The sequence below is a fragment of the Ostrinia furnacalis genome, unplaced genomic scaffold, assembly GCF_004193835.3.
Source record: "Ostrinia furnacalis isolate ACB-3 unplaced genomic scaffold, ASM419383v2 OfSCF0076, whole genome shotgun sequence".
NCBI classification, from domain to species: Eukaryota; Metazoa; Arthropoda; class Insecta; order Lepidoptera; family Crambidae; genus Ostrinia; species Ostrinia furnacalis.
Window position 1 is genome coordinate 547,198 of NW_021130315.1, and position 21,828 is coordinate 569,025.

General features: G+C 38.2%; 1 protein-coding gene across 1 annotated transcript in view; it reads left to right on the plus strand.

The window, feature by feature from the left end:
- Window positions 1–3,281: 3,281 nt before the first annotated feature.
- Window positions 3,282–21,828, plus strand: part of LOC114350744 (uncharacterized) — a 110,840-nt gene continuing 92,293 nt past the window's right edge. Inside the window, 3 exon segments of the mRNA XM_028301660.1 lie at window positions 3,282–3,297; window positions 14,105–14,300; window positions 14,576–14,692. Coding sequence (XP_028157461.1) covers window positions 3,282–3,297; window positions 14,105–14,300; window positions 14,576–14,692 — 329 coding nt within the window.

A 21,828-nucleotide genomic window follows, 5' to 3' on the forward strand; every position in this document is an offset into this window, starting at 1 on the left:
TAACCGGTGCTTTTTGTATGGAGTTTGACAGGTTTTTGACATTTGTCAAAGTTAAAGTAAAATGGTGCAACTCAGCCTAAATAATTCAATGTGATTAAGCAGAGAAACGGGTTGGGAATGTTCTTAAGTTACGAAGGACATCAATTGTACTTTATGTAGTTGTATTAAGGTGCAATTTTGCACTAAAACTGTATTATCTGATGAAATAGCTACTTTACTGCGTCAAAAACTTGTTTCAACTTTATTGGAATCAATTTTATAATTAAGGACCTTATTTGTAGGAAACTGTATTTATTTGGTTAAATACAGTTGACCATCTATTGTAACTAAATAAGATGATGCACTATTTGAGCATCATAGAGAATCACTACAGGTGGGTACAAAATAAACTCAGGTATAATTCCTTATCTAATAAATAATATGTATACCTAACAAAATAGGGCATCGCGAACTGGGCCTATAATATAAATAAAGATAGTTGGTTTATTGTTCATAAAGTTTTCCAAATAATATGAAAATACGCACTGGTATTTTTTTCATATTATTATGCACATTCTTTCACTCATTTACCAATTTAAGTAGTTGTTTTTTTTTTCGTTTTATCTACATTCTGTTATCTTAATTAAATTATAGTTGGAACTATTTCAAGCCTTATTAATTATCAACTTGCCTATTACGTGTGCGTAGGTAAATTTCCAGAAAATTGAAAAAATAGAAAAACTCTTGTAGTAGAGGGTAGGAAGAGAAAGCCCCATGCGCAAAGCATGTGGGCTTTCTCTTCCTACCCCCGTTGCTGATCTCGAATATTATTGTACATTTAACGAAATCGACGATAACGATCGTCATAATTCACTTGGTCCGGTAAACCGTGTTCCCGCGGGACCAATGGCTCAGCTCGCCACGCTGTTTGTACGGGCCCGTACAAACAACACACAACTTATACTCCTCGGTCTTCTGTATAACCTGCCACAGCATATGCATGGTCTTTGCGAAAACCGGCTTGTGCCTGGAAGGCTGAAAGTCATCAAACCTACGCGTGAGACAATTCGTGATGTCTCTTAATAACAGCTTGTAGACATGGCTCAGTAGGAAGGGAGATCATCTCCCTTCCTACTGAGCTCATCTCCCGGAGATGGGTCTGTAGTTCTTCAGTAAGGTGTTATCGCCTTTCTTGAAGAAAAACACCACCATTGTTCTGTTCTATGCCTCTGGCACTATTCCTTCGGGTAAGACGGAATTAAAAGCCTCTGAAGGATCATCAGTGTCGGTGTTTCAATCGCGTTCAGAAATTTCGAGGTTATTCTGTCATCACCTGGTGCCTTGTTGTTCATAAGCTGTTCGAGAGTCATTCTAATCTCGTATAGGCTGATATTCGGTATATCTTTGGTAGAGTGTCGAGTTAGCTCAGCTGTTGGGTCTGTGGCTTACATATTAACAGGTTTGGTGACCAAGGTATGCCCGTAAAACCTCTCGGTCTCACCCAGAACCTCGGTCACACACCGTCCACCGTATTTAACTTCGTCAGCTGGCTTGGCTCAATAGAGTTGTCTCTTGCAAACACTTTGGAGCCTTGGTCCGGTAAACCGTGTTCCCGCGGGACCAATGGCTCAGTTCGCCACGCTGTTTGTACGGGCCCGTAAATGTTTGCCGATTACACGGTTATGGTTTTATTAAAAACGGGGGTAAATTAAAAATTTATGTGCGAACACTGGCCTTAGTGAGTGAAAAATGATGGGGTTTCGGACTCTAATCAAAAAGCTATTCAAGTCAAACTATAATGTCGATTATTGCGAACATTACAAATTCAGTTTGTAACTTACTTTAACCATAACTAAAACCATAACCGTGTTCTTTGTGGGATTGACAGACTTATTGACGTCTGTTTAAGTAAGATGGTACAACCCAGTGCAGCCTAAGGCCCAGAACATACGGTGAAACGCAACTGCAACGTAACTAGAAGGCATTTGTCAAGCCTCAATTCTTACTCCTTGACAATCCCGAATTTGTTTTTTACCAATCTTGGCGAAAACTACTAAGTTACAATTTATTCAACTAAGTTACATGAAAGTTTAAAAATAAATAATTTCAATATAATTATGTAGGTACTTCTTAATCCCTTATCACTTATACTTAGCTACCATAGACAGTGATCATCAAAGTTCCAAACATAAACTAAGAATCGTACCTCGTAGGGGACCGAAGTGCCCTCTGACGTATGGGCCCGGAGGGATCATTACTCCCTCCTTGGATTCACTCTAATAGCACAAATGGATGTCTTTTTTTTTGATTAGCTCGTTTTTGTCATTGTTTTATAGTTAATTCGGGTGTTGTAACTTTTTGTTATAAGGATGCATGGAGGCAGAAAGTAAACCACAGCACGTGGTCATGTTCAAGACACAGATAACAGATTCTCATCATCAGTAATACCGGGGAAGCCTGAGTTAGTTAGGGAAGGTAAGAAGAAAATTCTACACGTTCAATGGCCAAATCAAAAGGCACACAAAAGTCTAGATAAACTAAAGTTAAACCTTATGAGTAGTAGGTATTTAGTCAGGTTGGGTTTATTATGTTAGTTGCTTCGATTGGTCTGTAAACTAAGCAGTTTTTCTTGACTTTCATTCAAAACTCGAGGCTCCACTTTGTTATTGCGATTTACCGGAGACAATAGACTTTTCGTCGTCCGATAGTTAAAAAATCGTCCGATACCAAATCGGTGTCATTGAGCGTACTTTCATAACTACTTGTTCCTTACTGATTAAACAGCCCGACCAAACAAACGGCTGACAGAAAGTGTGCAGTCTGCGAAGGTGTCCCAAACAGTTTGAAGACATAGACCGATCTACAAATGACGAGGATCAAAACAATTAACTTATCTACGATCTATCCAACCTAATTTAGACGTGGGCTCCATTACCGAGTTTATTGAGGTAGACATGCCGTTTGACCGAAATACGGCTGGAATAAAAAACCTTACGTTGTAATTTGACTGATTTTACGACTGAACACGCTTTCTCGTGTTGTGAGGACGAATCCACTTCCTCAGTGTCTTGTAAATAAAGAGAACAAGTTTAGTGTGACATGACCAGGGTTCGGATGTTATTTTGCGGGTTTATTAAGGTATTCTAGGTTTTGTATGAGTTTTTGCGCAAGTGTGACGTCCGTATTCACAAACATTACTATGAGGTCTCACAGTGCGCGTGGACGCACAGGGTGATACACAAACCACACACAGAGGTGTATTCAACGCTGTGCGTTTGATTTGGTGCTTCACATAAGTAAGCATGTTTGTGAATACGGGTAAGTCTCAGAGACGTAAACAATGAAGTGTTTGTAATGATATTTTTTAGGTCTGTAATGTAGAATTGTAATCAAAAGTTTTTTCAGTTTCATCTGACTCGCTGAAATGTTATTTTTAATTGTTTTTAATAAAATATAAATACAGTTCACAGGCAGAGTTAAGGCGTCATACTCGTAGTAGTCAACATATTTTTTCAGTGGGATTTCAAAAATAACACATAGACATTTCAAAAACAACAAGTACATTCAATTCGATATCACAATCGCTTCACTACGTTTTCTACTTAAGCAGACGACAGCTGAGTTGACCTCCTGAAACTATGATGCTACAGTGTATCTTGATGGCGGTACAAAATGGCTTGATGGTCTGTACAAAACCATGTAGTTCATGGAATCTAATCGAACAACGAATGCCTGCCTCCTCAGCCACAGCTTCATTGTTCCTTACCAGACAGCCGTTCCAAACGCCTAGACCATTTCATCACGGACCCCAAAGAGGAACAAGGAAACATAATCCCCGCCGATTATCCGAAACGCACTGCTATCCCCAGGTGATCGTTGAACGAATGAGTGAACGAATGAACGGACGAATGAACGGGCGGGCCGGCTAATGGGCCACGTCAAGACGCCTCGCAATAAAACAAAACGGGCACATTATGGCCAGAGTGCGTATTAATCATGGACCTTTTCTACGGAACAGTTTCTTTTATTCTCGTGTTCATGTGAAAAATAAATAAGCATCTATTGTTTGGGATTGCGGAGTGCTTCTGTATTTTTGTAATTACATCGCAGATCATTGTTTGGGTATTCATTTTATTTAGTTTGGTTCGGCTAGTCTTTTTAGGCTATATTGAAATATATGAATTATGCATAAAGCAGCTTATTTATAAGCGCGTTATTATATTTGAATGCATTTATCTAGGTTCCACGAATTTATTGGGAAATTGCAAGAAAAACGCTATTTAATACTTACGGTTCTTCTTTCAATCCTACAAAAAAGTATTTAATCTGCTTAGTTTTAAATTGAATCATTTTTTTTTCTTTAAGCTGATCACTTTGTAAAAAATGATAAAGATAAATACACTTAAATGCGAAGCTAATACAATTTAATACTTAATTACATAAAAGTGACTCCTGAGTATCATTGTAATTAAGATTTTTCATGATCTTATTTTTAATTACTTTATAATTTATATTTTTAAATACCTAAGTCTTACAATGCCAGGATTTTGCTTAATTATCTGTGGCCCTAGTTATCCTAAGCACAACTTAATGTCATATTTATTGTTGTCCTAAAATAATTACAAATACATTATAAAGGCCTTACCGAAACATTAGCATATAGAAATGAATAAATAATTTCGGTATAAATAAAATACCACGAAACAATTCAAAGTGAATTAGTAATTTGAACAAATAACAATTATTTCACTATAATAACCGAGATATTTTGTATTAACCCTTGTGATGGCTTAATTTGAAATGAATAGTCCTAATTACAGGATCGGTTAGCGACTTACGTTATAAGGTATTAGCGGAGCTTCATGGAATTTTCCTCTAAATTAACACATACAATAATAAAATTTATTTTTTACCTCAATCAAGACTAACTAGGGAGGTTAGTGACACGATTGCTTGTGTCCATCATCGTCATGTGAAAGAATAAACTCTAAAATATTTAATAAACTAACAAAATTCTTGATGGGTTTAAATCAAAATCAAAATTATCTTTATTTGTATAGACTAATTAAATTAGTAGGCTTACACATCGTCAAATTCTCGTAAGGAGCCTTTCATGTTTCATTCTTTTTTTGCCCTACCAGCGCTTCGAGACAAACATTTGGCAAGTGCTGAGAAGAAGCACCGCAACAAACTCAGTCACCACTGTCTGTCGGATTTAAAAATTGAAACTCACAAACTCGAATCTTTGGTCAAGCTTGAATTGAGTATATAGTACTAGTTTCAATCCCCACTCTTCTTCAGTAGAGCAGNCGAATTTTGTCTGTGACAGAAAAAGTTTATCGCGCGCGTCCCTGTTTCAAAAACCGGGATAAAAACTATCCTTTGTCCTTTCCCGGGACTCAAACTATCTCTATTCCAAATTTTATCAACATCGGTTCGGTGGTTTAGGCGTGAAAGCAACACAGACAGACAGAGTTACTTTCGCATTTATAATATTAGTATAGATAGTCCGATGCTATCGACTCTACATAATCTTTGTTAAGGGTAAGATAATGTTGATAGCTTTAAACATCTCTTCATCATGAAACTATACTAGTTGTTTAACTTTTAAAACTCTTTTATCTCTGGACACTCTTACTACGTATTTTCTTCTGAATGATTTCGGTGTGGATTTCAAAACAGTTAAACTTTTCTCAGGACAAACTTGACCGTCACTGGTTGAGTTTAAGTGGTCAAGCTATAAGAACACACATATAAGAAGTTGTAGAAATAAGAAGTGGTACTTGTCCCGTAGTCCAGCAGCCTCTGTTTGTGTCTTAATTTCGCGTTGACGTCGCGTAGCAACCACGTCACTTGTGTGACACTATTGTAGTTGTTCAACATTGAACCGTCCCAGTTATGATATTGACAGGAGGCTTACCATCAATACGAGGTAATTAGTTCCTATTTTTGCCACTTCAGACAACACTGAAGGATCCCATATAAATAAGACACTCACAGGAAGGCGCTACTATTAATAGCCCAGGTTATTAGTCCCGATTTTTGCCACGTGACGTTTCAGAATCGCTTGACCATATACGTATTTCGCATTTATCGCTTAAGCAATAAAGTCCAATATCGGTTATCATCCTGAATCAGTGCACAGGTATTGAAATTAGCCCGTCACCTGCCGCGACCTAATTCCGCCGAGCTTGCGGGGTTAACGGCATTCGCTAATTAATATTCATTCGGAGCTAACAATTATGGTTTAGCTGAATGCAGGAAGAAGGATGGAATATGCTTGATTATGCAAGGATTTTTTTATGTGACAGGAGGCAAATTGACTTGAAAGAATTGACTGTAATATACCTCTATCTATAGTAATTTATTACAAATCGTTAATTGATATTAGACAAAAATAACAGTAATCACTGGCGCGGTGCGCAAAGTAAAATTAAGCTTATAAGCTTATAAATAAAAGAAGATATTGAAGACTTTCTAACTAACCCTTTTTCTTTCCGGTCCAGGGTATAGAAACTGCACGGAAACCACGTATACATAGGAGTACGTATGTATTTACATGCAATACCACTTATTCATATGAAAATACAGCAACAAAGTACTCACAACATTTTCGGTACAACCTCACGGTTCTGAAAATTTCAACACAAATTGAAAAACTCAAACCGATAACGGAAACCAAATAGGACAAGTGAAATGCATGAACGAATTCAGGGAATTTACCTGAAAAATTCATTAAAAAAACATTTATGCGAAACAATGACATCTTCAGTTACAAACCCCTACCCAATTTCTGTATTTTGTATTCCGACAGAGCTGTTTGCGTTTTATATTGACATGCAATGGCTGAATTCAATATTTACCTGTCTCCTTCCTTTGTTTAACTTTAGAGAGAGATGTCGCACGTTACTGTTGGTTTATTGAGCTTGTTTTGTTGTGGATAAGTGTTCGGTGAACGTGATACAAATTTAGTCGGTGTTTTTATATTTCCATGAATAAAATCGGTTGGAGGCTTGTAAGTGCTTTCTAGGAATAGTTAAACCATTTCGTACAGTCAACGGCACATCAGACTCTACATTTTTATTGGAAAATCTCACTTATTTCAACAACATGAAATGCCACAGTGTTTAATGTGCTGTCGTCTTTATACGTTTCAGCCTAAATTATTTAAAAGTGATATTAAGTACAATGAGGTTTTTCTCTGAAAACACTAATATTGGTTATGAAGCCCGATGATACAGCTTAAGTTTTCTAGGAAAATTCGGATTGTAAACGATGGTATTGTCGGTAAATATACTTTATAAGTACTTGTCCTATTTTAATATGTAATTGCTAAAAAAAACAATATTACCTATTTTCATAATAAATTAAGGCGATTTCTTCCAGTCAACCAACAAGTAATGTTGCCGAATCGATTTGGCCGATTCTTCATACAAATTAAAATAGGGCACAACTATCGGTCAACTAAAAATCAACAGTGTGCGCCTACTCTAAAGGTTATCTTTAATACAGTCATTGCATTGTCCAGAAGAAGCTCAAAGTTTTACACAAGCGTTTGTATCACTTATTTTTCAGTACATATCTCCTGATTGGCCTGGCAGTGCCAAGTCCGTAATCCTGCCAGTTAAATGCCAGCTACTTGGCACCGCCTGGCTGTAACGAATGCCCATCTGCCAAAATTTTGTTCGCTCGCTACCAAATTGTTATTGCTGCAATCTACCCGTTAAAAAGCGTGTTTATTTTGGAAGCAAAGAGTTACATGGTACAGCCAAAAGCCTATTGCATACTTATTTTTGTTGCAAAATGGAATTATGATAAGTACTTATGATCATTTTACTTCAGTGTTATGTACAAGTAAACCCAATTCAAGATTCCTATAGAAAATTGTAAAGAAATATTTTTTTGATTGTCATTAAATTGTGACGAATTTGAAGTAGGTACATTAATTAACTCATTTTAAAGTTGAAACAAAAATAAATTGAATAGGTAACATTGTATTGGTAATTTTGAACTCAAAATAATAGGCAATTGGCATTGCAATTTTACGCAAACGAAATCAAAAAACGTTAATTTCATAGTCACATATTGACATTGACACCATAACTCCTCACCTTGCATTCATTTTTAACATATGCATTGATCAGGATTGCTTTCCTAGTTTAATGAAATTGAGTAAAATAATCCCATTGTTCAAGGCTGGTGATAAATGTGACCCCTCTAATTTTTGGCTGATTTATATTTTACCAGTACTTAGCAAAATTTTTGAGAAAATTATATTTCATCAACTTCTTTCTCATTTGAATTGGTTTTACCAAAGGTAGAAGTACTACTGACGCTGGAGTAGCACTACTGAAACACGTCTTTGATGCTTGGGAGAGTAAAAAAGACGCTGTTGGTATTTTTTGTGACCTTTCAAAAGCGTTTGATTGTGTAGACCACGACATTATGGTGTTTCGGATGAGGCACTTGATCTGTTGAACTTGTATCTCACAGGTAGAAAGCAAAAAGTTTGTATCAATGGAACTGAGTCTTCTGGAGCACCTCTTACCATGGGTGTGCCGCAGGGATCGATATTGGGACCTTTGCTATTTCTTATTTATATTAATGACCTTCCCTACTTTGTAAAATATCTATGTGATATTGTGTTATTTGCTGATGACACATCTCTCATTTTTAAAGTTGATAGAGGTAAAGTAAACCTTGATTATATAAATGACACACTCTCACAGGTTTTGCATTGGTTTACTGTTAACAACTTATTGTTAAATGCAAACAAAACTAAGTGCATTAAATTTACCTTACCTAATGTGAGGCAGATTCCCACACAATTGATGGTGAAGAATGAACCATTAAATAGCATACGTTCCACAACATTCTTGGGAATCACTTAAGATTCTAAACTTCAGTGGGGTCCTCATATTGAAACCTTGTCAGCAAGGCTCAGTTCAGCTGCTTTTGCAGTGAGAAAGATAAGGCAATTAACTGACATTGAAACGGCAAGGCTAGTTTATTTTAGCTATTTTCACAGTATAATATCATACGGCATATTGTTGTGGGGCTCAGCTGCGGACATTGAAACTGTGTTTGTTCTGCAGAAGAGAGCAGTGCGGGCCATTTATAACCTTGGACCCCGATTTTCCTTGAGAGAATTCTTTAAGGAGATTAATATACTGACAGTAGCTTCACAGTTCATTTATGAAAACCTTTTTTATGTTCGCAAAAATATAGAGCAATTTACTAGAAAGAGTGATTTACACAAGTTCAATACAAGAAACAAAAATAAACTTGCCGTTCCAAATTTCAGACTGCACAATATTGGTGATTCATTTATGGGGAAATGTATTAAACTTTTCAATAAATTACCACAAACTGTTGTAGAATTGCCCATTCATAAATTTAAAGCACATATCAAAAGCACCTTAATGAAAAAGGGCTACTATAAAGTTGATGATTATATAAAAGATAAAAATGTTTGGAATGTTTAACTACCTAGCTCGCATCAATACTTATGATTATAATTTTTTGTATATTCTAAAGACTGTAAACCCTTGAAAAGGAGGCTGACAATAGTGACTGAGTTTCTTGCGCTGCTTCTTCTCAGCACTGGCCCATTTATTGTCCCGAAGCAGTGGTAGGGTTAATATTGGGACGTGTAAAAGTGCTTTCTAAAAGCCTATTTGCAAAAATAAATGAATTTCATGAATTTTTAATTTTTATTTATTTTACATTATAATTTTATGTATTTATACTGATATACTATTATTAGAATAATATTTTCATAATACTTAAGAACAGTTCTTGTAAAAGCAATATTGTGTACTCAAGAATAAAGCATTGGAAGCCAAGTCAAGATGTCCGAGCAATATCGGGTCCGCGTCAAAGCAGAATAATGACGGCAAACTGGGTTGAGGGGTTTTACATTTATTGCTCCAATAAACATTTTTAGATTAACGAGGTGTTTAATGGAGAAGTGTAGTACTTATTATTATTGGTTTTTGGGCCTTTATTTGCGCCAGCTCGACCAGGTTTGATCTATTGTGGACATAGTGTAGTACTTACTTGCAATGTTTATCGTGGAAAGACGCGGGCAATGTGAGAGAATATTGAGGAGTTTAAACAATTTTATGTTGGATGAAGTTTCAGTTTACTCGTAAGTTCATGACATCGATTGTTTATTTTATTTATTTATTTATACTTCAATGCCAAAAATATTAACATTAGGCGAACTTAATGCCATAAGGCATTGTATGTTAGTTCAATAAAAAGGTAGTGAAGTTGATGGCTAAAACATATTTTGGAAGATAAGTAAGTATTTGAAGATCAAACAATATTGCGTTAAGTATCAAACTTAAAACTAAACTTGTAACCCACAAGTAAAACGTTACAACTGCCATCAAGTCCATAAATCTCCAAAGCAATCACTTTTAAAGTCTTCGCCACAACACCTCATCTTTTCGTCATATTTTAAAGCACGCGTGGGGGCATGACGAAATACCGTCATTTTTATCGCATGCCGCTTAACCAGTCCTGACGTAGAGCCGTCGATCACTAAGCCGAGAGCCGGTGTTCACAGCTGTGGCTCGCTCGCGTCTCTACACGCCACCCCTGGCTCACTGTCAAATCAGATGACGTCAATTCGTGCTCACCGCGGATTAAACAAATGCCACGCGTCTAGGCGCTGTTTTCTAAAGTCTGAAATACACTTCATACATACATACAAGCTTAGAGCTGATTCACTTTATTTCAGGAGAATGTTTTTAACGGCACGATAATTGATAATGTTAGATTATGCCTGGGTTGCACCCAAATAATACTTTGACAAACATCAAAAATCCTCCGATATTTTTACCGCATGCCGCTTACCAAGTCCTTCTGACGTAGACTAAGACTCCATGATCCCAGTACACTTTGATCACCCCAGGTCATAGTGATCAAAGGACACCAAATTGTCGCTTGGAGTTGACGCTGTTTTATAAAGGCTGAAATACACTGGATCGTCGGCTTAGAGCTGGTGAACACTACGTATTTATAACAATTAAAACTTGGAAAAAAATTGTGCAATTACACGTTTACTTAACAAATCGATAACATCGTGAGATCGGATATTATTCGTATACCTACCTTCAGTTTTATGCTAGCTGCACGTATATTCATATTGCCAGACTGATCATACTCATCGTTAAATGTCGGTACGATTAAAGTTTCAGAACACAGTAAAATTATCAGCTCAAAAATGTGCAAAAGCTCGTGAACATGCATGCAAATTAACACGTCAAACTGTTGTATTTAGACCTTGCAATAGATTATGTCTATCTTCTATACCACTGCACAAGAAAACCACATTTGCGGCGAGACAGTCATATTCAATTTAAACCCACGTTTTCATATCGCGAAAAGCCCCACAAGAACTTCAACTGCATCATTGTCACAACTCACAACCAGAAGGTCAGGACAACTCAACCAACGCATTCTAATTATTTAGTTGCGACAACTTCGCGGCTGCACAAAAGACTGCGACCGACGATAACAACATTTGAATACTGGAAACAATGATTCGTTATTCAATACCGTTGCTCAACAACGTTATACTAGTTCCACGGTGCGCGATGCGCATGGATGCAGTAACCTCGTTTGTGGCACCTGATTGTGGCGACGTTACATGGGTTAAAGCAAATTAAGGTTTATTATCAAATACTCGTATGTTTCTTAAAATTTTAAAATGTGCACAAGTTGTGCTTTTGATCTGTCGAAGAAAATAGTGCAGAAGTGAACTCCTATAATTCCATAATTAATTTACTTGCGTGCTGTGTGTTTACTTACATTTCTGACCTGGGAAAATAGGACCTCCTTACTAAAGCCTGGTCCGTGAGCACGTAGAATCCCGTCCATGTCCCGTTATGTTGCTGTCGCGCTCGAACACTCAGTGAGTGTTCGAGCGCTACAGCGACAACATAATTACGCGCGAGCGATAGGGATGGGCAGCTTGGGGTCATTGGACGGGAATATACGTGCTCACGGACCAGGCTTTAGCCTAAATGAAGTCCCGTAGTCAGAAATTGTGTTCCACGTATATCCCTCTTTAATACTTTATTGACTGGACTACACTATATCTAATAATTCCTGGTATGCTTGAATGCATTATTCGTTTTTTTGCAATAAATTAATATTTAATATTTTAATCACATCAAATATAAATTAAGTTGTATTGGTATCTGTCTGTTGGAATATAAATTATTCAAGAATTTGCCCATAAAGAGATGTAGACACCTGTAACTCCATAATCACCTACTACCGTGAACAAAGCGGGCTTGCTCTACCTTTTTGCTGTATCCGTATTGAGGGTACTTGGAAAAATAGTTTGAACAAAGGCCGGGAAAGTTGGTCGCAAACTCGAAATAGGAAATTCGCGAAATAAAATATACTGGTAGCGTTCCACACCCGAACAGCCATTTGGTTATGGAATGGAATGGAAATAGAATAGTATTTTTTGAGATTACAAGCTTTTGCTTTAGATGGGGTTTTCTTTGGATAACTCTTTGACTCTCTATTTTACAAAATAGCTACATTTGTAAAGGCTCTTGTGGTGTGTCATATATTTAGGTATTATAATTGCTTCACTCTAGTTAAAAGTTGATAGATTTCGTTCGTTCGTTTGTTTCAGCCAAATGACGTCCACTGCTGGACAAAGGCCTCCTCCAAGGTTTTCCACAATTAACGGTCCTGCGCTGCCCGCATCCAGACCAGGCTCTTCGCGCGACCTTCACCAGATCGTCGGTTCACCTAGTAGGAGGCCTGCTTACGCTACGTCTTCCAGCCCATGCTCGGATAGATTTCACATTAATGTAATTTAAAACCTTGAAATGTCTAATAATTTTCGATGGTAGCCTAAGTGGCTGCTCGTCTTCCCATGGGGCTAATACTCTTGTAATGGATACAAGCGTTTTCCTCATCCCACATATTAAGGTAGTTTAATGGAAATAAAATATTGTCATAGAAGGAGAGTTGGTTTTGCGCAACTCTAGGACCTTGAAAGTTTTATTCGAGGGATTTAGAGCGTTAAATCATTTCGTGTTTTTAGGACTCTTTGAGATTGTTTCAGTCCTTAAAACAAATATTATGTCAATTATATAACCAACTAAGTTGAGCGAACTTAGTTGTCATCATCATCATCTCAGCCACAGGACGTTCACTGCTGAACATAGGCCTCCCCCAATGCTTTCCATGTTGCCCGGTTGGTAGCGGCCTGCGTCCAGCGCCTTCCTGCTACCTTTATGATGTCGTCGGTCCACCTTGTGTATGGGTGTCCCACGCTGCGTTTTCCAGTACGCTGCTTGCTTTATCCGTTCCCAATAAATTCATCATCATCTCATTAATTCTTCACTGTAGAAGCACGACTCACTAGTTGACCAAAGTAAATAAAAAATTTCGCCTAATATCCCCATGCTGACCAATAAATTAAAACTGTCATAATCCCATAAAAATAAAATGCATTTCTCGCAATATCATGGTTTATTTGCGCCGGCGACATGTGACCGTTATTCAATTAGTATGACCGGAATATTTGGATTGGAATGCAGAATGTTTCATGTGGATTGCAAACGTGTCGTTTTAAGTAAATATTACCTATATTTATCTTTATTCACGATCGGTCATTCGGTTAGTGATCTCGTTTACTTTTTGCATATTTCGTATCATAATTTGCATTATATAGTGAATGAGTGCGCCGATGATCGAAGTAGTGATTTTCTTTTCAGCACTGGTCCATAGTATTGTAACTTTAACATTCTCTTTTTTTTTAATAAACAACTTAAAAAAATAATAACGATGGAACGTTATCGTTCGTTCGTTCGTTTCAGCCAAATGACGTCCACTGCTGGACAGAGGCCTCCCCCAAGGATTTCCATAACGACCGGTCCTGCGCTGCCCGCATTCAGGCTCTTCGCGCGACCTTTAACAGATCGTCGGTCCACCTAGTGGGAGGCCTGTCCACGCTACGTCTTTCGACGTGGAACGTTAAAAACCATTGTAAACCCTAGGTATCTATTTGAAAAAAGAACGATCTTTATGACTTTTGCTGTTCTTTTTTTTAACTGTTCCTTTTTTAAACCGAAATTCTTTCTTGCAGATCCATACACAGCGTCCAAGATCCAGTGCAACGAGACGATAGTGGTGTCCCGCTCGCGGCCGCACGCCATCGTGTCGAGCCCCGGCTTCCCTCGCCCCTACCCAGACGATGCCGACTGCGTGACACTACTGCGAGCACCGCCCGCGCACACCATACGCGTGCATTTTGAGGAGCTGCTGACTGAACATGAGCCACAGTAAGTGATATAATTATTTTTTAGGTTTTTAGGTTACCTTTGCATCGAAGTTGATCCTTAACTTCGAACTGCTCCTATGTTCTTCTTCTGTTTAGATGCGCGTCCAATGACAGCTAACCTTTCTCCCAAGATATACTTGGCCTTCATCGATTGGGTTTTATTTTTGGGCAAGCTGTTAGTTCCTGGCTACACAGGATTTGCAGCGGAGGGAACGAGAGGTGGGAATAGTTCCGTAATATTTTTGTGTCCCGCTTATGCCACACCATAGTGTCGAGCCCCGGCTTCCCTCGCCCCTACCCAGACGATGCGGACTGTGTGACACTACTGCGAGCGCCGCCCGCCCACACCATACGCGTGCACTTTGAAGAGCTGCTGACAGAACATGAACCACAGTGAGTAATATTCTTAAGTGTACCTTTACAGCGGAGAGAAGTCGATCCTTAACTTCCAACTCCTCCTATGTTCTTCGGATTCATTTCGTTGCGGGTCCAATGTTAGCTTACATTTCCCCCGGGACAAACTTGGCCTTAATCGATTGGGTTTTATTTTTGGGCAAGCTGTTAGTTCCTGGCTACACAGGATTTGCAGCGGAGGGAACGAGAGGTGGGAATAGTTCCATAATATTTTTATGTCCCGCTTATGCCACACCATAGTGTCGAGCCCCGGCTTCCCTCGCCCCTACCTAGACGATGCCGACTGTGTGACACTACTACGTGCACCACCTGCGCACACCATACGCGTCCATTTTGAGGAGCTACTGACAGAACATGAGCCGCAGTGAGTAATATTCTTAAGTGTACCTTTACAGTGGAGGGAAGTCGATCCTTAACTTCGAACTCATCCTATGTTCTTCGGATTCAATTCATTGCGGGTCCAATGTTAGCTTACCTTTCCCCCGGGACAAACTTGGCCTTAATCGATTGGCTTTTTATTTGTGGGCAAGCTGTAGATCCTGGCTACACAGGATTTGCAGCGGAGGAAACGAGAGGTGGGAATAGTTCCGTAGTACTTTAGTGTCTCGCTAGTGACACACTATAGTGTCGAGCCCCGGCTTCCCGCGCTCCTACCCAGACGATGCGGACTGCGTGACACTACTACGTGCACCGCCTGCGCACACCATACGCGTGCACTTTGAGGAGTTGCTGACAGAACATGAGCCGCAGTAAGTGATAGATATGGTAGATGTGTAGGCAAAATTGCCTCTGGTAAAATAGAGGCGGTACCAAATGATCATAATGGTGCTGATGATAAGATGCCCTATCTTGGTGTTGTTGAGGCAATGTAGAATTACGACGATTAAGAAACAATTTTGCGAACATCAGGCCTCTTTAACCCGCCTGACAAACGTGGAGTATATACCGAATCTTCCATTTGCATCTGATGAATTAGAGTCGTGCTATAACAAAAAAAATCAACAACCAAACACATACAAAGAGTCCCTTTTAGGGTAGGGAAAATTAAAATATGAAACTCCAAAATTTTCCCGTGCAATTTATGCAGCAACAAAACAGCTTAATAAAGGACTGCACCAAATTGTAAATAAGAAAATTCATAACCCGTGAACCTTATTGCGGTTGCTTTATCGCTACTTTTGTGGCTATTAAAATGACCAACCGTTTGTTTGTGGACACAAAATGACGTTTCTAATTTTAATCTTATCTATCGTTCAAAGTCTAATGGGAATTAAATTCTTCAAACATTCATATTGTCTTGATGCACACTTCTTCTTCTATGTAGGTATATCTTTTCTCTTTCTTTAAATTTCATTAGCAACTATCGCTATCGTTCTTTTTACTTTTGAGGGACTTTCTCTACATATTTTCTTCTGATAGAATTTGCGGGTCAAAATATAGAAGCTAAGTTAAAATGCAGCGGTAATAATGAGAGGTGGAAAGGTCCCGTTCTTAGAAGATGCCATTTAATTAACACCAGTATATTGAAGACATAAACGCGGCAATTCTGATCTCTGCATTATGGCTTTTATATCACTTTTTAGTGAGCTGTCATATACATTGTGCGACTGCCGTATAAAATCACGAATGTCATTATGGTAATCAAGCTGAATGCTCCCGAGAAATATTAACATTTTCAGACATTTTTCTGTTATTGTTATGCACAGTTTTACAGTACTGCAACATTTACATTTTAAATAAGTACTGGAACGCTTTGGCAAGAAAGTGTGTTTAAATAAAAAAAAATATTCAATTAGTAAAGCGTTCGCGAAAGAAAACAAATGTATTTCTTTTTGCTCTACTCAGTTAAGAATAAAAAATATTATTTTTACTTAAATACGAGCATTCGAGGCTCATAAGAAGGCCCAAGGTGACCCAAAGGGCGATGGAGAGGGCTATGCTCGGAGTTTCCCTGCGTGAACTAATCAGAGGAGAACCAAAGTGACCGACATAGCTCGCAGAATAGGCTAGTTGCCTAAAAAAATTTTTTTAGTCCGTAATGTTTAATATCAAAAAATATTGGACACATATAATTTTATTTGTCAATCTAACAAATAATTACATAGTTATGGTGCGTTGAAGTTGCGCACGACGTCACAACGTGCGGCATTTTTTAGCAAGCGTTGACGTCACGGGCCTCTTCTTATGAACTTTGGGGCGCTTTATCTCTTTAAATTTTCATTAGTTTGAAAAAGTGAAAAATACGTATAGAGTATTTTTTGATAAGTTAACTGACGGACTAATTAAAACTCTTGCTTTTTGACCCAGGCAACATCCCCATTGCTAAAATCAAGTGGCAGTGGGCGGGGCACATAGCTCGAAGAGACGATGGCCGTTGAGGCAGAAAAGTTCTCGAGTGGCGACCACGGGCTGGAAAACGTAGCGTGGGCAGGCAGGCCTACTAGGTGGACCGACGATCTGGTGAAGGTCGGGCGGGAAGAGCCTGGATGCGGGCAGCGCAGGACCGTTCATTGTCGAAAACCTTGGGGGAGGCCTTTGTCCAGCAGTGGACGTCATTTGGCTGAAACGAACGAACGAGTATTTGACATTCGTGCGATCGATTTCTGCCCATTAATCATGCCCATTATCCCCGAGTAATAAAAACTATTTTTACGAGTTCCATACAAGTAGGTAATGAACTCAAGAAAACTCTCGTGTCTGTCCGTCTACCACAGACAATTTTCTCAGAACTACATGACCTGAATAGACTTGAGATGTACAAAGGAAGCGTTGTCAAAATAGGATTGTTATCTAAAGGTCAATTTTGTGAGTACGATAAAAAACGTCCGCCATTTTCTTCTTATAAATTAGTAGGTATTCGAGGATTCGTAGAAGTTGATGGACTGGTTGCTCATGTATAAAAAGATTGGAAATACATTTCATTTTCCTGTACAGTCAGCGTCAAATACTTCGTGACACCCAAATGGCCAAAAAGTTGACAACACAACCTTATACGTGTCGCGAAGTTTTTGACTATTTTGGACATCACGAACTATTTGAAGCTAACTGTACATGAGCAACTACTAGACGGAGTAAACCACTTACAGTTATTATTAGTCTAGATTCTAGTACATTCTGTAAATAACCTGTATAATTTATTTAGTAGACCTTTTTCAAATCACTTGCACAGGTTGCAAAAATGTAAGTTAAAATCGTCCCATGTAAAGTTTGCTCTATCACTACTTTGGGACAACATGTCGGCTATGATGAGAAAAAAAAATAGTCAGACTTTTTGTCAGCCAATACCATTAAAGGCTATTATCGTAGCGATTATAAGTACGATAATTTAATTATTTCTTTTCACAAAGCTCCAAGTGTACGAATACAATAACATGGCCTCCCCAGCAGCGTTGTGAAAATAATTGCAAATGGTGTATTTCCACGGCTAAAATAATAGTTTCGAGTGTCCAATCAACATCGTTCATCAGAATTAAACGACAATTGTTTGCGAGCCCATCACGTGATAATAAACTCGACAAATAAAATTACCAACAGTTTTATGGGACAGATTAACACAGTAGGCTCATTCCATCTGGTATCCAATTGTGGAACTATCCCCACCCCTGTTTCCCATCGCTGCAACTCCTGTACTTATAGCCAGGATCTACAGCTTGACTGCCACTAAAAACCAAAGCAATGAAGGCTGAGTTTGTCCCGGAGGGAAATTAAACTGTTATTTGATACACAATGAAATTATTCAGAAGATCTTGATTTTTATTTTGATTTTGATACGGTTACGGATATTAGAATAATATTATACCGGTTTCGGTTACGGTTACGGATATGAAATCATTTCGGATTATCCGAAAGTTTCGGATAGTTTCAGTTACGGATATTAGGATTGTAAAAATGTTAAATTCAAATAGCAAGATGCTACGCGACCCAAATAGCCACTTTATGAGCTATGACGACACCACTATAAAACAGGCGGGGATATTAGAAAGGTGCCAGGGAATGCTAGATAAGTAACAATTATAAAAAAAAAAAAATTTAGGCTCCGCTTTTATCCGAAACTTTTGAATCGGTTACGGTTACGGATATCCATAGTAAACACAGTAAGGGGACAGAGGGGTCTAGTCCCACAACTTTCATTCTATTCTACCTCCACTGTAAATCTACAGCTTGACCAATAACACCTTCTCTTCACATCTGTATTGTAACTAGTTTTATAAATTCATGTCCAATCAGCGGTAACACGACAATTTGCAATTTAAACTTTATAGTAATAAAAATTATGATCATTTCGCAACCACGTACAACGTGTTAAATAAATACATGATAGTAAAAGTTCATTTATCACAACATTATGTAGATAAGTAAAGTTTTTGATATGCCAAGTTAAAATAAGTTTATAGAATTAGTAACTCATATCAATTTGATTAGCTTCAATACAAATAAGTAAGTTACCAATTGATAAAACTGAATGGAACTGGCAATGGAAAAAAAAGTAGGCGATAGTACTTTTTGGCACTCCTTGGGGGTGACTTCCAGCCTGTAAGTTTATTTAATGGGACAGGAGGCAATCGAGCAGACGGATCACCTGTAATTGAAGTGCAAGTGGCTGATAATGACTATTATCTACTATTCTATCACACTGTCTTGTTTCTTCAAACAATACTAAATCTAGCACACCCGCCGAAGAGTCAATCTTGGTCCAGAAAGTTCGTTGCACTCACAAAGTAAACCCCAGCTGCATCGCGTGACACGCCACAGGCGCCACTGTTTTACTTGCTGCCTTTACCACCTCCTGCTTATTCATTCCAACTTAGTTCAACTTGTGTGTTTGTAAATCCTGTCGCCCCGCCTCGCAAGTTAGCGCAAACCAGACATAACTGGATATAACCGCTTCTAATTGCGTTTAACTACTCGGTGGACGCTAACTGCGCATTTAGCGTGCTTATTTCTGAAAGTTACTGAATAGAAACCGCGTAAATAATTTTGACGATGTAAGAGATTTAAAACTTTAAGGCTAAGTTACACGACATTATTTTAACCGTACGTAACAATAACAATAACCGGTGCTTTTTATGGAATTTGACAGATTTTTGACGTTTGTCAAAGTTAAAGTAAGATGGCGCAACTTAGCCTAACTATGTTAATAATAAGTAACTTGTAAAACCTCCCAAAAACAATATAATCTCTACATAGTAACAAGCATCTGTATTTAACAATCAATTCGATTCAATAATAAAGGACGAAGCTCACTCATCAACCCGGAAATGGATCGTAACCGTATCAACTCGAGACGGTAAATATTCTTTGTAGATAACTCCATACTGCAACGCACACTTATCCGCACCGTAAAGTAAACGCCTCGCCTCGCGTTGGCAGCGCGGCGACAGGCGACACGATGTTGTCCCATTGCGGATTGATAAGTGTGCGATGACCTTAATACAAAAATCCAAAGCAAAAAAAATGTAGTACCAGTGGTTTTTCAATGCCTTTTAATATGTATTCTTCGACGATCTGGTAAAGGTCGCGGGAAGAGCCTGGATGCGGGCAGCGCAGGACCGTGCATTGTGGAAAACCTTGGAGGAAGCCTTTGTCCAGCAGTGGACGTCATTTGGCTGAAACGAACGAACGAACGAACGATGTATTCTTAAAACCTATTTTCGTAGTAGTAATCGTTCTGAACCAAATTAAATTAAATTAAATTATGATCACAAGATTTTCCGTCGTAGCACATCTGTGCTCGCTACTTTGATTTTAGGATGCAGGAAATTGAAATTACAGTAGTTGAACCATTTGTCAAAGGGCAACTAATGATTAATGCCCAACTAATTACAAACTACAGTTAAAATGACAAATGTTTTGAATTATACGAGGAATGCTGTTTATTGGTACAATTTTAATTCCCCTCATAAACTTTATGGAGTGGATAAATATCATAAATTAAACGAAACGACATAATTATAATTTATTCTTGTTATAACAAAATTATGAATAGAAATCTAGACGGAAAACGAAAACTTTTTTCCATAATTTTATAAAATGTAGAGTGACGCCCGTACTCACAAACGATGCTTGCTTAAGTGAAGCAGCAAATCTAACGCACAGCCTTGAATAGAGCTCTGTGATTAGTTCTTGTGGCACCCTGTGCGTCCACGCTTACTGTGAGACCTCATAGTAATGTTTGTGAATACGGACGTGAGTGTCTTGAGTGTATACGCACTATCTACCTTGTTGTTAGAAATATCTAACTTAAAATGGTGTCACTGATACTGATTACTCTTTATACCAATTAGTCAATTAAGGTCGTAGTTCATTTAAACCTAGTTAATGTTATTTAGCTTAACCTACTTTAGATCTTCCTGGAAACTGTTCCTTAAGCCTTGTTCGCACTAGTCGAGTAATTTAGTAAAATAACTCGCCTTAAGTAAGGCTGGGTTGCACCATCTTACTTTGACTTTAACAAACGTCAAAAGTCTGTCAAACTCTATACAAAAAAATATCGACTATCGTTATATGTAGTTACGGTCAAAGTTGGGTGGTGCAACTCAGCCTATGTAAACTAACTTAACTAAACTAATCGCTACTGGCCAAAAATCCGTTCGCACTTTGGTCTAGTACAGTATTATGCGCAAGTAAAATTAGTGATTTTTGTATGAACACGACTAAACCACCCGTTTCGGACTTGTTTAACCGGTGAACGAGTGAGCGGGACGCGTGATATGGGGTGCTAATCGCCTGTCAAAAAAGATTTATGCCCGTTTTCACCATCAATTCCTAATTTTAAGTGACCCCTATGAAAACAAAATTCATGTTATTACCATAGGGGTCCCTTAAAAATTAGAGATTGATGGTGAAAACAGGCATTAGTGGCATATGTACTATCGGGNACAGCGCGGCGAAAGGCGACACGATGTTGTCCCATTGCGGATTGATAAGTGTGCGATGACCTTAATACAAAAATCCAAAGCAAAAAAAAATGTAATACCAGTGGGTTTTCAATGCCTTTTAATATGTATTCTTAAAACCTATTTTCGTAGTAGTAATCCTTCTGAACCAGATTAAATTATGGTCAAAAGATATTCCGTCGTAGCACATCTGTGCTCGCTAATTTGATTTTAGGATGC